This window comes from Otolemur garnettii, unplaced genomic scaffold (genome assembly GCF_000181295.1).
Source record: "Otolemur garnettii isolate 467f Iridium unplaced genomic scaffold, OtoGar3 scaffold00198, whole genome shotgun sequence".
NCBI lineage: Eukaryota > Metazoa > Chordata > Mammalia > Primates > Galagidae > Otolemur > Otolemur garnettii.
In genome coordinates, this window is record NW_003852593.1 from 1109671 (window position 1) to 1123801 (window position 14131).

The 14131-nt window shown below is 43.7% G+C and overlaps 1 protein-coding gene across 1 annotated transcript in view; it reads left to right on the forward strand.

The window, feature by feature from the left end:
* The window catches only part of NSD2 (nuclear receptor binding SET domain protein 2), a 115263-nt gene that overhangs the window by 68280 nt on the left and 32852 nt on the right, over window positions 1-14131 (forward strand). Inside the window, 4 exon segments of the mRNA XM_003801124.3 lie at window positions 110-234; window positions 11290-11421; window positions 12463-12586; window positions 13612-13812. Coding sequence (XP_003801172.1) covers window positions 110-234; window positions 11290-11421; window positions 12463-12586; window positions 13612-13812 — 582 coding nt within the window.

The following is a 14131-nucleotide window of genomic DNA, read 5'->3' on the forward strand; positions in this document are numbered from 1 at the left end:
GCCTTAGCCGCTTGAGCCACAGGCGCCGAGCCTTGAGGGATAATTTTAAAGCAGTAAAGACATTGAGGGTTTAAGATGTAAAACTTTATAAACCAAAATTATTTTACAGCAACGAAAAATCTGTCTGATGCATGTAAACCACTGAAGAAGCGAAATCGGGCTTCTGCGACAGCGTCTTCAGCTCTTGGGTTTAGCAAAAGTTCATCTCCTTCTGCATCCTTAACTGAGAATGAGGTAAAATAATAATGATGATAATCATGATGGTAACCATGGTATTCATACGAAGGCCAGCTACTTAGCTACAAAGTTGCAATGTGAGTAAAGGGTCAGACTTAATAAGCATAACATTGGTGTTTTCCATAAACATAGGTGAGTTATAGGTCCTCTTAACTATCTAAAATTCATGAAATGGAAAAATATAGTACATTATTTGAGTCTATTTGAGCACTTTAAATATAAATACACATAGTGTATGTGTACATGTTCCTGTATACTTCAGTCTTGATGCAGTTAATTGTTCTTGAAATCTGTCTTTAAAATGTGTTTTATATAGTCCTCACACGAAGTTTTCACATGAAAGTTAAATGCGTGTTGGTTCTACCAGGACACACTGTGTCATTTGAGCTGACACTGGTAATTGTGCATTCAGATGGTGGGGTGAAGGGCAGCTTACATGCCACACCTAACTCCTGTGGCTTCTAGACCGAGGATTGTGGTGGAAGCCAGAGATTTCTTTGTCCTCATGTGTTCCACAGCTTTGGGTCCATGTCTTTGGTCCTTTAAATTCTGGTATATTCTCAGTTACTTGAGTGTTGAGGTGAGTCAGAACTACCATTGTAATATGATATGACTCCTCTTTTCTGGACTTGCGAAATGTATGATAGCAAAATAATAGCTATTTGTGGCAGTTACCTGCTATCATTGTAAAATGGCATCTAGATTTTTATTATCAGATCTAGAGTCTTTGCCATTGCAAAACAAAACAAAAAACAGCCACAGAATCTACAATTGACCACTTTTTTGTCCAGAGGTAGTTTTAGTTTCCTGATCTTCATGGAGTTTGCTTTGAAGTTTTAATTTCTTGTTACTTTGTTCCCTGTGATTCTGTTTTTCTCATTGTGGACATGAGTCCTGTTTTTATAATATTTATGAAGAAATGGGCCTTTTTGGAGCAAGGTAGTCAGGCAGAGGTTGGATAGGCCCTTTAGTTTTGCTGGGTCAAAGGGGGCAGCACTTCAGACCTGGGCTCTGCATGGTCCCCAGGGAGGGGTGGGATATGCTTCAGCTGACTCCCCCATTAGGGGACATGTAGGCCTCTTAGGTGTGAAGGTGCCCAGTGCTTCCCCTCGCCGCTGTGAACCCTCAGTGTTGGTGCAAACAGAAACAACTCCTCTAAGTGGACATTTCTTTAGTGGCTCAGACAAACTCAGTAGTGTCAGGAGCTGCTCACGTATGTGGGACTGGGGCTTGCCTATAGTTTGATATGTGTAGATAACTAAGCATTTCTTCTATTTGGGCAGATTTGAGAACATGCAGTAAGAATTCCTTACTGAACTTCTAGAGCTTACTGAAACATGAAAAGGCAAAATTTATGCAAATTATTTTTCTTTACTTCTTGTCCAAGTTCAGGTTATTATCCTAGGAAATTAAACAAAAGGTAGTCTACAATTCTGAAAAAGAGAATATTAAAAATAAGAAGTTTTCATTCCTAGACCCTTTGATTTAAGTTGGCATTTTTGTTTAAAACATTTTTAATGAGGTTTTTTTATTTTCTTTGTTTGTTTTGCATCATATTTTGGTTCACTTATCTCGGTGATTTTTTACTTACACTGTTGTAGGTACAAAAGGAAGAGCACTGAGACTACTGAGATCCCATCGGTGGTTCCTGGTCATACATTCTGTTTATCAAATGCTCTGGTTTAGAGTAGCACAGGCTGACACGCAGGGTGAGGCTGAGCTCTCAGGGCTGCGCCTGTGAGGCGGCTGTTTGACCTTTCTGGCCTAAACAGTTCTGAGCATGGGGAAACTTAGACGAAGTATTTTATAATCATTAGACTTAATTGATTATAAATTCTTTGGGGTATAGATTAATTAAATACACTTATATCAAACATTAAATACATTAAATTTGTATACCTTTTACATTTTGAAGGTAAGGCACAGATCCCATAGTATGCATTATGTTCCTTAGAACAACACCAAATTATGAGACATTTCCATTAAGCTACTTTTGTATGGCTTATATAAATTTTACATTAAAGTTCATTTTTACAGAATTATACTGTTAATTAAAACAACTTTAGGCAAACAGGTAGGCTTATCTGTTATGTATTAACACTACTGAGCTGTAATAAATGTTTGCATTGTGTATAATGCTGAATGCCTGTTAGCTCACGAGGCAAAGTGTAGTGTTACTTAAAAAACAAAACAAAACACTGCTGGGCCTGGTTCTGACATGATGTTAAATGACCATGGGAATTGCTTTTGGGGGGTTTGACTGATCCCCTATTTGGGTCACATACCTTTTGCATGTTTATATTTCCTTTCATCACACTTGATTGAAATAAGATATTTTCATAAGATTGGTATTTTGAGACATTTTAGGTCATGTTGTGGTTTAAATTCCTCTTGAAAAAGGTATATATGATAAATAAAATTTATATTAGATTAATTATTACATGGTGCTACCTCACACCAATGAAGAGAAATTGCACACTTGCATGACAAAGGCCTGTGAAGGAATTAATGTGATTTAAGTGTTTTGTAACTTCATTTCTTATTCCCTTAGTAGAGCAAATTCTTATTTTTTTCGCCTTCACTGGTAACAGCTTTTATGGGAGCCCACATCAGTCAAGTTGGATTTGAACTCAGCTGCCCTGTACTGCACTTAAAATGATGTAATATTCCAAGATGCCTGCTGCAGGTGGTGTATCATCGTACACACTAAGTGACATTTCTATCACAATCATTATATGGAAGATGTGTGATAATCTGTTTTTACTGGTATTAATAAACACATACAATGAAGAAAACAGATAACAAATTTTAAGACCAAGGTAAGATACCTAATCAAGGCCATTTACTCAATCACATTCATCTCATAATAGAAACACATTCATATTCCAATGGTCAATGTAGATTTCAGTTGAAAAGCAGCCCCTTCAATCAAGGGCTGTCCAGAGCTGCAGCAGTGACACTGCACAGAAGGGGTGGTCCTATTAGAGATAGTTTTCTCCTTTGGTTCATAACCTACTGAATTTTTATTGGAAAGTGTCAGCATCTGTACCTTTAAAAACAAAGAACAGACAACACATTAAAGGGTCTCTGTTAACTATTCTCATTCCAATGAAATGTATTCAAGACTGTAGATACTAATTTCCAGTGTAAAAGGCAGGAAGAGTTTTGATTCTGTCCTTTTTTACTAAACAGTTTTACTATGACACTAGATGTAGTAAATTTTTAGGAAAAAATACCATTTACAGTATCATTGTGAACCATTTAATTCTTTTGATTGAAGAACGGATATATATATCTAAGGATTCTATAACCAGATTGTTTATACCAGCCACTTCATTAGTTGCTTTTCTAGAACATGAGCCCTCATGTTTCAGTGTCTTAATCTTGGGTGAGCAGCCTGGTGCCATGCCCCAGGCGTCCGCATGTTTGCATGGAGAGGAGGAGGCTGCACTTGCCTTGTAGCCGTAGATGCAGAATGCATGCCAGTCACAGGGCCACGTGGGCAGCCAGCGGCTCATTCCCAGCACATGCTTCAGCTGTGTTTTACCTTTAGTGAAACTTCCTGACTAATACTTCTTTTCTAAACCATTAAGTGATGTAACGCATGTAACACGCTTAGGGCGCCTATGCCTGGCAAGGACTCTGTGGTTCGCGTTGTGACAGTAATGGTTCTAACAATAAAAATAATAAAATCGCCATCATTCTGTTTTTATCCACAAGTATAAATTTTGCTTTGGCATGAAGAGTGGTCCTCTAGACTGCATTATGCATGTGGGGACAGTAAACCCAGAAGTGGCAGAGCGCTGGGTTGGTTTTTGTGGCACTGCAGGGCGCTGGACAGTGTGGCTGGGCTGCTCTGTTGGCTGTGCTCGGTGTTGTGGGATATGGTGCCTAGGAGCAATCTAAGTTGGACTGTCCCTAAAGGATATGAAAAAGCTTAAGAGTAATTATAATTCTCAAAGAAAAATCACTGAATTTAAAGATATAGAAAAAAATGACATAAAAATGGCCCTGGTTCAGGAAGTGGTCACCCAAAGTGAAGACTCTAGTCTGAAAGACTTTTGGCAAGAATTATGGGATTTCATCTGAGATGACAGCATGATGACTTTTAAGTGGGTAGCTAGCCAGCTAGCCCATGTGTACATATTCATGAGAATTCAGCCGTGGCCTAGGTTCTAGGCGAAGGGAAACCCTTCAGAATGGGTGAGTGGTGTGTGCAGAGTGGCAAAAAGTCAGCCTCAGCTGGGCCTGGAGGGCTAGTGTGGGAGTTATGTAGTCTGTCCTGACTGGGAGGCAGCACCCTTCGGGACATCTGGAGGGTGACCAGGTAGGCAGGGGCAGGTATACTCCCTACTCTGCAGTGAACCATCCCACTTGTGGTCTCACCACTGAGGAGCAGTGAGTGGAAAAGGCGCTCTTGTTGGAAAGAAGTTAGGCAGGAGCAGGAGTGTGTCCACCACGAGTACAGAAATTCATTATGCTACAAGTTTAATATGGAATTCCTTCATTTCCTAGAAACATCAACATAACAACTGTAAGGCAGTCTAGCCTTACAACATGTGAACTTGCCATTGTGTAGATGACTTTGCTCATGTCATTCATACAGCCTTTTTTTTTTTTTTTTTTTTTTGAGACAGAGTCTCAAAAACCCTTAGTAGAGTGTTTGGCATCATAACTCACAGCAACCTCAAACTCTTGAGTTTAAGCGATTCTCTTGCCTCAGCCTCCCAAGTAGCTGGGACTACAGGCACCTGCCACAACGCCCAGATATTTTTTGGTTGTAGTTGTCATTGTTGTTTAGCTGGCCCAGGCTGGATTCAAACCCATCATCTCCAGTGTATGTGGCTGGTGCCCTAGCCACTGAGTTATGGGCACTGAGCCCCACACAACCATTTTGGATTTGAACTTCCTGTTGTTGTGTAGACGACTTTGCTTGTGTTGCTCACACAGCCATTTTGGTGATCCCTTTGGATTTGCTTCAGACCATCTTTCATACACCATGTTTGTGCTGATGCGGGGAGGTAGCTGTTATAAAAACTGAGGCATCTGGGACAATACCTGTGGCTCAGTGAATATGGTGCCAGCCTCATATAACAAGCGTGGTGGGTTCAAACTTGGCCCTGGACCAAACTGCAACAAATAGCCGGGCATTTTGGCGGGCGCCTGTAGTTCCAGCTACTTGGGAGGCTGAGGCAAGAGAATCACCTAAGCCCAGAATTGGAGGTTGCTGTGAGCTGTGATGCTACAGCACTCTACTGAGCGCAACAAAGTAAGACTCTGTCTCTACAAAAAAAAAAAAAAAAAACACAGGCATTTGCAAGAGGTGAAAACTGGTTACACCATATAAAAGTTTAGATTATAGCTGTTCTAAAAATGAAAGCGCCCCATTGTGATGGAGCACCATTTGGGCGGGAGGGTGCTGCACATGGGAGCAGTAGGGTCCTGTGTTGTTTTTCTAAGACAGATCTGAGAGCTACGGGGCTGTTAAGTCTTTAAATGGCCACATCTAAAAGTACCCCACCTGCTGTAGGATTTCTTTCTCTTATCAGAAGTCAAGTGTCTTTCTCAGCCATGTGACTATAGGCGTGGTGGTGTCTCAGGACTCTATTCAGTATACATTGTATCTATTGTGTTCCATCTGCCAACTGAAATAATTCTAGGCATTATTCTAGGCAATCTCTAGGAACATTCTCTGAAATAATGAGAATGTTCCTAAAAATTAACAAGAAATCAAAGTGGAATTTCATGACAAGGAAGGGTATGGTAGAAGTCAGAGGGCACTCTGCACTGCAGGGAGTCCTGGGTGGGAGCGAGGAGTCCACCAGGCCTGCCATCTCTGAGGAGGTTTGGCTTGTTTCTCCCAAGGGAGAGACTGGCCTGGTCATCCTGGTGAGGCCTTATGCTTCAGGCACATCTAATTCCATGGTTTTGGGTGGAATAGTTCACACAGATGCAGAGGAAGATTTAAGATGGGGTGTGTAGGAATTGGGGAGCCGAAAGCAGGGACTATTTTGAAAGGCTTATGTGGTGGAAGATGTTAACAGCTGAAGATACGTGGGTAAAGGAAGAAGAAAACTTGGTGTGAGACCTGAACTGTCAGGAACAAGTTTGAGAGACCCCATGATCTCTTGGCCCTGACCTCCTTGCCTAAGATCTGTGCCCAAAGGTGTTTAAGAGTGGCCAGACGGCAGGGCTGGGCAGAACAAATGCCAGCCTGCTGGGGAAGGGCTCTGCCACCTGCTGAGAGTCTATCACAGAAACGTTTGTAAAAAGAACATGAATATAAATTTGCATCTAGTTCAAAAACAAACTTGCTGTGGATTTACATAAAATTAAAATGATTAGAAGATGCCCTCGAGAAGGTTCTTGCCCAAAGCTTGCAGTGGGTATGTGACCTGCCTGCTGTGGCAAGGCTGAGCTGTGACCTTGTCCACCTTCAGGGGGTAAGGATGTTTCCCAGGGAGAGGAAAGTCCTTGGTTCATTTCATCCAGTCAAATAGGAACAGGCATTGTGGTTCAGTGGTAGGACTGGTGCCAGTTCTGTATGGGTTTAAGCTGTGTTGGAAGGCTGCTCTGACTCAAGGTCTCCCTTCACTGGAGAGAAGCCTGTCTGATAGTGAAGAGTGAAAAATAAGATGGTTCTGACTTTAGCAGGTTTGCTTCATTTCTTTTCCTGATGTGTCACACTTGACTTGATATCTGATATAGCATTCTTCTCAAACATCTGTCCACTTTAAACTTTATTTTAAAGATCTTTCTGGCCACGTAGGCTTTGTACACAGACTGAGCAACAGCCTTTTTGACTTAGTATGAAACTGTAGCATTTTATGTTTCTAAAATCAATAGGTTCATCACCCTAGTTTTAAAAAAATCTATACACAGAAAAAGTAATTGCTGAGGACTGCTGTTTATCTTTAAGATTATAAAGCTAAATTATAGTTTTTTGCTGGAGAAACCAAAATCCCACTATCTCATTAGAAAAGGCTACCCAGAATGCTCTCAGAGCTGTTAATGGCTTGTTACTAACTTTTAGAGTTTTATTTTATTTTATTTTTTAAATATACTGAATCCTATATAAGGATTTTTGGTCAACAAAAGTGATTTTGAGCCCTTTTAGGTATTGTTCTTGTTTTACCTAGAATAGTAGAAATTACTATTAACTTAACTGCAAGTGATATAAAATTGACTATTCTAAAAATAAATAAATAAATAAAATGGAATATCTTTAGTAGGTAGAAAATTGTGATTTTCTTATTCATCTTATTCCTTCTGCTGGAAGGGTGAGGGCCTCCCTCCAGGAACCCAACAGGCCTTATCTTGTTAGAGACTTTTGTGAATACATGGTTACAGGTTAGATCTACATTTATAATTTTTTCTAGTTGCTATAGAAAATCTGTACTTGCTGGGCTTTTTGCATATAATTCTTTGCCAATATTTTGAGTATGCTAACTAGATGTATTGTGTTATTAAGAAATGATTGAGGTGGGGAGCAGGTGTCTTGGCCAAGCTGGAGGAAGTAGGGGTGGGGGAAATAGGCTGTTTTGTCATCCTTTTCAAGTCCTCCATGGACCGTGCACAGCCTGTTACTTGCAGCTGGCCAGACTAGGTCCCTCTCAAGAGCACTCCCCATGGATGTCCAGTGCTCAGGGCACAGTTGAGACAAAGCTGGGTTGATAGGACATTTTAAAGACTCATTTTACCTCTGACAAGGGCATGGTCTGACTTTGCAGCCACAGCCACCACTTGGCCACCTTCTTGGGGCTGTGGAATGACACAGAAGCCCATATAGGTTAGAAGACAATTGTAAAGCACAATGACATTCTGTGAACTGGAGAGTTTTCATGTTCTCAATGACTCACACTTTGCCCTAACCCTAGAATTGAGGGTACCTAGGAGGATTCTAGTCTATGTAATCTAGAAGGGTCATTTTAATAAAAAAAATTATGAATTATAGTATTTTAGATGATGATTGACTTATTTTAAAATTATTTTAACTCCACTATGATATTTCACTGTGATGTTGACTTGGAAGACCTATTTGAGATTAGTTTTTAAAGTTCATTTTAAACTCATTAAAGCTGCTGAGCACAGGGTTATTATTACTTGTAAATCCAAAACACTGTGTGGAAGTAGTACTTCTAGTTATCAGTTTCTTCCTTTACAAAAGCCTAACTTAAACATGAAAATAATGTTGGTTTATAGAAATATTTGTTGTTCAAGGTCTGTAATTGTATTTTTAAAATGATGTAGCGTTCAAGTTGTGAAGGGATTTATTTTGTGAAAAACAAAAACAATTTGTATGACACCACTCTGAAGAGTAGGGACCTGCTTTGCAGTCATGGCTGTGGCACTTGACTGCAATTCATATAAGTCCCCCTGAACAGCCACGTGGCTTCTAGCAGTTGGTTGGAATGTGTGCCCTAGGCTGCATTATTAAACTGGGTAACATCATGCTGAAAAGTCCCTGTAATACCAAGGAAACTGCTTTCCCTGCCCTGAAGGAATGTATTTCTAAGGCAACTAGGCAACTCGGTCTATCTCATACTGAGTAGAGAGTGGAGAAAGTATTTTCAGACTCAAGAAAACTTTCAAAAGTCAGGAACTAAGCTGCTCGGAAATCGATGCCACAAACGTGGCCGTGGTGGACGTGGGAAGCGACGGGAAAATCTTGACAGTCTCTGTCCATTCAGTTGCTGCACTTTTCTTTCCAATGCACCCTGTTGGATATGGAATAGATCATAGATGTCCAGACTGAGATCTGGGACTGTGTTGGGACCGCACAGGTGGAACGTGCCACGTCCACACATGGCATCTCCAAGTGAGTCATGTCCCCGGGGCGTGGAGGTGGCGCCTGCCGCTGGAGTGAGGTCCTTGCGCACTGCCTTGTGCTTTCTTGCGTGAGGGCTCTGCTGACTGCAGAGTTGATCCTCCCGACTGTGGCTAGTTTCTGTGCAGTTGCTGGGAAGGGGTGTGTGGGTGAACGTCGGGCCTTCTGCAATCTGTGTCATGAACTGTAATGTTGTAAGGTCTGTATTCTGTATGTGGGTCTCAGACCCCAATCAGGAAACGAGCCTCATGTGTGTCGTTAACATTTATATTTCCATTCAAATATGTATTTCAGTGTTTATTTCCTCAAACAGACTTTGTTAATTTAGTAAATATCTCCAAGTGGAAACGTGCTAACTTTTTCTGTAAATCTTAAATAAAAGGTGCTGTTCCTTCCTCTGATCCAGGACTGGTTTGTGTTTTCTGTCTTCCTCTCCATGCATTTTTTTCCCTCTTTTTTAGCTTTTCAGTTTGTTCCAACCACATGAAGGGAAGAACGTGGGTTCGTGGTAGTGCACGGGCTGTCTTTCCTTGAGCCCAAGTGGCCCCTTCCCACACCCCATGGTTCCTTCATAAGACACAAGGGTCAGCCTCAGGTGGCCATGTGGGCAGCTCTGAGTGGGGGCCCTAACCAGACAGGGAGGCTGCTGCTTCCCATTGCCCCAGGGCCCCCCAGTGCCACCTCAGAAGTGCTTGCCCCCTCCTGTGACCCTGTATGTGCTGGACATATTAGATTTGGGGTTTGAACTAAGATATTTCAAATGGCCTTTGTGGATATTAACGTCACAGCGCAGGAAGTGAGCTGGCTTCGAGGAAGGGCTGCGGCCTCGAAGTGGCAGAGCCTCGCCGTGGGGCCCTGGGCTGATTTAGTGTCGGGCATGCTGCTATTTCCATCTTCCTGACCAGGTGAGGAAATCCAGTTTAAAAGGCCACTTTCTTTAGGCTGTGCTGGTATCAGACGTGTCTAGTGAAGCTGGAAGAACAGCCCATTTGCCAGTCAGATCTAGGAGCCCAAGGAAGAAGTCGGCTGTCTTTACACTAATTTTAAGTCAACAAAACCTCCTGTGTTTATTTTCAATTTTTTTTCTTCCATTGCATCCTATAATTTCTATGAACCAAATCTGGGAAAAGCTCACTGATAAGGCTACAGAATTGGTCAGAATCCCTGGAAGGTTCATTCTTGTTTTTTAATGCAGAACCTATTGCAACTTTTAGCTTTATGTTCGTTGGCAAATAAGCCTGTAATAGAATTACTTGTTGTGAATATTGAGGTGACAGGAATAGAATTGATACTTTGGATCTGTTTCATCTCTAAAATTCAATTTTGACATTTACCTAACATCAAATAAAAACCAATTTTTTTTAACACCTGAATTTGACAGACAAGAGGGTTTTCTATTTTAACCATTTGAACATTTATTGATGCTGATTGTCCGGGGGAGGGTGCGATGGTGTGTGCAGTGAGGGTGAGGCTCAGGCCTGGTCTTAAATCATCTGTGTTAAATGGAGGAGAGATGGGTGCTGCACAGCCTGAAAATCATCCCATTTATTCAGAGATGCTACATCTTTCTCCCAGGCCTTTTACTTACACTGAAATGTTAGCAAAGTAGGCCATATGTTTTCTTCCTTTTTCCCGCCTAACTGCTCTGTTGGGCAGGAATGAATGAACTAAGGAAGTATCAGGGAGATGCGGCAGTGGAGGAAGAAGAGTGAAGACCTGGCCTCTGGGTCGGCATCTGGAAGGGCCCGTGGTTTCCACCTAGGCAGCAGGGGGATAGCACAGTCACCTGATGAGACTTTATGTTTGACACTTCATCTTGGTTTCTTTAAAAATTCATTTGGTATTAACATGTTTTTCTTACCTAAAAATAGTAGGACCTGAACAGTTGGGTTAAGAAAAGATCAAGACTCTTGATCCCAAAGGCGGTCTTAGTTCACTTCCTAGAACAAATTGGATTCTCATAAGTTACTTTTTAAAGGAATATGCCTAATATATACATATGTTTACTAAATGTTGAGTAGGGTAAAGTTTATTTTTGAATTTTCTACACAGATTAATCAACAAGTTGTATTGTCACAAAAAGAAGTTGATGCTGGGGTCACTGGCAATGACAGGTGCTGAGAGAAACTCTAGGAGATGAGGCTGGGCAGGGCGAGGTCTCTAGAAGGGCGACCACCCACTGTCTCTGCGACTAGTGAACTGTCGTCCACCTCCTTCACCTCCAGGTCTCGGACAGCCCAGGAGATGAGCCTTCGGAGTCCCCATATGAAAGTGCAGATGAAACACAGACTGAAGTGTCCATCTCGTCTAAAAAGTCCGAGCGAGGAATGACTGCCAAAAAGGAGTACGTGTGTCAGGTGAGGGGAAGGCAGTGTCTGCCCTGTTTGTGTTGGCACCTGCCGAGGGCTGTGGGTGTGGCAGAGCCAGGCTGTGTGTCTGCTGTCCTCCCTCCCAGCCCTTCCCAGCCCTACCCTCTCTTACAGCTCTGTTCAGAAGGGGCTAGACTGCCAGCAGAGTCCCAGGACTAGGTTGCCTCAGCTAGCATCCTGTTCACATGCAAGATGTATGCTTTGTACATATGTCATAGAACACACACGTAAAAGTCATGCTAGCAGAGGAGAGGTGGCAGGCTGATTGATGTTCAGATGTTACTGCTGATATCCCCGGGTAGGCCAGGTCATGGCTAAGGTGGCTATCACCTGTGCAGACCTGTGCCTGGGGCAGCATCCTGCCTCTGCTGCCCCGCCTTGTGTGGGCACAGTGCCTTGGGCTAGGTCATCTCAGCTCTCTGCTTCAGCCCCTCCTACATCTAGAAGGTACGGATAAATCAGACCTCCTCTGCAGGGCTGGTGATGCGTGAGGAGTGCCAGCCCAGCACCTCTGCAGCCGGCTCCATGCCTATCACCTGTGCTGCAATGACTTTGATTTCTTACAGAAATGTGCTGTGGGTTTAATTCTTGGGCTTAAACGATTCTCTTGCCTCAGCCTCCTAAGTAGCTGGGACTACAGGTGCCTGCCACAATGCCTGGCTATTTTGTTGTTGTTGTTGTTTAGCTGGCCTGGGCTGGGTTCAAACCTGCCACTCTTGGTGTATGTGGCTGGCATGTGACCACTGTGCTATAGGCACTGAACTGACCTTTGGGGTTTGATCCTGTTGTTTTCCTTTGCCATTGCTGAAGGACTCCTGTCAGTAACATGTCATCTGGTTTTGATTTGACACTGTATTTATCATGGGTTTTGCTTAAGTCAGGCATTTCACTAGACACCTGTGGTTATATTTCTCTGAGTAGCAGAATGGGAGTTTTCTGCCACTAGAGACAGAATCAACTGTCCCCTTGTAGTAAGAAGAGTGCAGAAGGGATGGTGCTGGGAGCTCATATCACCTTTTGCCCCCACAGCTGTGTGAGAAGACAGGCAGCCTCCTACTGTGCGAAGGCCCCTGCTGTGGCGCTTTCCACCTCTCCTGCCTTGGGCTTTCCCGGAGACCAGAGGGGAGGTTCACCTGCAGCGAGTGCACCTCAGGCAAGTTTGGAAGCCTCCAGGGTGTCCCCGGTGTGGCAGTGTTGCTGCTCACCACCACCCCTGCTCTCTCTTCACACATCTCTCCTTAGACACCAGTGGAGAACAGGCTTCCTCCCTCCTGCCTCCCAGAGGTCCCATGAGCTCTATGGTTTGGGCCGTGCTTGCATGTGCCCTGGTGCGTCTATGTCAGGTGTGGGCGTTTCTGCTTCTGTGAGACCTCTGGCTGAGTGATAGGATAGCAGTTGTGGGCTTCACCACGCCCTTCCCATTGGTCGACCTAAGCCTTATTTTATCTATGAGGCAGCCATTGTGGGTCACGCCTAGTGCAGGTGATCATGGGTCACAGAATGTTAGAGTTCATAGGAGCATGGGGTTCGGCTCGAAGGCACAGCGTCTATTTGAGCTTCCTTCCATTCAGCAGAAGAGCAGTTGCAAGCTCTCCCTGGGCAGCCAGAGCTTTAGTTCTACTGGCACGTTGCCACATCAGGTTTCACTGCAGTCAAGGGTGTGGTGGGTAGATGGGCTGCACGGCCACTGCCCTTCCTGTCTACTTTGCAGTCCTGAGGGCTTTCCTGGCTCTTGTCAGAAAACATCTTGGGTCAAGGAGATGCCGCGAGAGTTCTGAGCCAAGGCAGCTTGGCAGCAGCTCCTCCCCTCTGAGGGTATCTGCCAGTGATCATGAAGGGCCATGAGCTGGCTGGCTGCTCCTGAAGGGGATGAGCCTTTCTTCAGAGGCACCTTCCCATGAGCTCTTCCCATTAGTGAGCCTTCCAGCTAGACTGCCAAGTATAGCTTCCCTGTGTTTGAGGTGAAGCTAGAGCTTAGATCATACCAAGGTAACTCTTGATGGCTGGACTTTTTTCCTAAAGAATGCTTGGAGTAGTCAGCTAGGTTGGAAACAGCCAGATGCTTTAGCAACAGAGGCTGCCTCCACAGAAGAGTTGCTGGATTTAGTGGCTTAAAACTGTAATTTAATTCTTATTGTTTGCTCTTCTCTCTCCACCACTTTCTTTAACATTTGTTAGGGATTCACTCGTGTTTTGTGTGTAAGGAGAGCAAGACAGACGTTAAGCGCTGTGTTGTGACTCAGTGTGGGAAGTTTTACCACGAGACCTGTGTAAGGAAATTCCCTCTGACTGTGTTTGAGAGCCGAGGCTTCCGCTGCCCCCTGCACAGCTGTGTGAGCTGCCATGCTTCAAACCCTGCAAACCCAAGGCCGTCAAAAGGTAGAGCTATGCCTGCACAGGCCCACAGGTGTAGTGGCAGTGGGCATGGTGTGGCAGTTTTGGGGGTTTGTCTCAGAGATCATCAATCCTTGTTCCTGACTTGGTGCCGGTTGGGTTAGGGTTTCCATTGGCAAAGGACCCCCCCCCCCGCATTTGCTTCCTCTCCCTCCTGATATCATTTTTAATTTTAGGAATGAGGCAACCTTTAACATTTTGATAGACTGCTACGTTTTTGTTTTTTTTTTTTTTTTGAGAGGGCCCCTAACCCCCCCCCCCCCCGCCCCCCGGGCCCCAGGCGCCCCCCCCCCCCCCCCCCCCC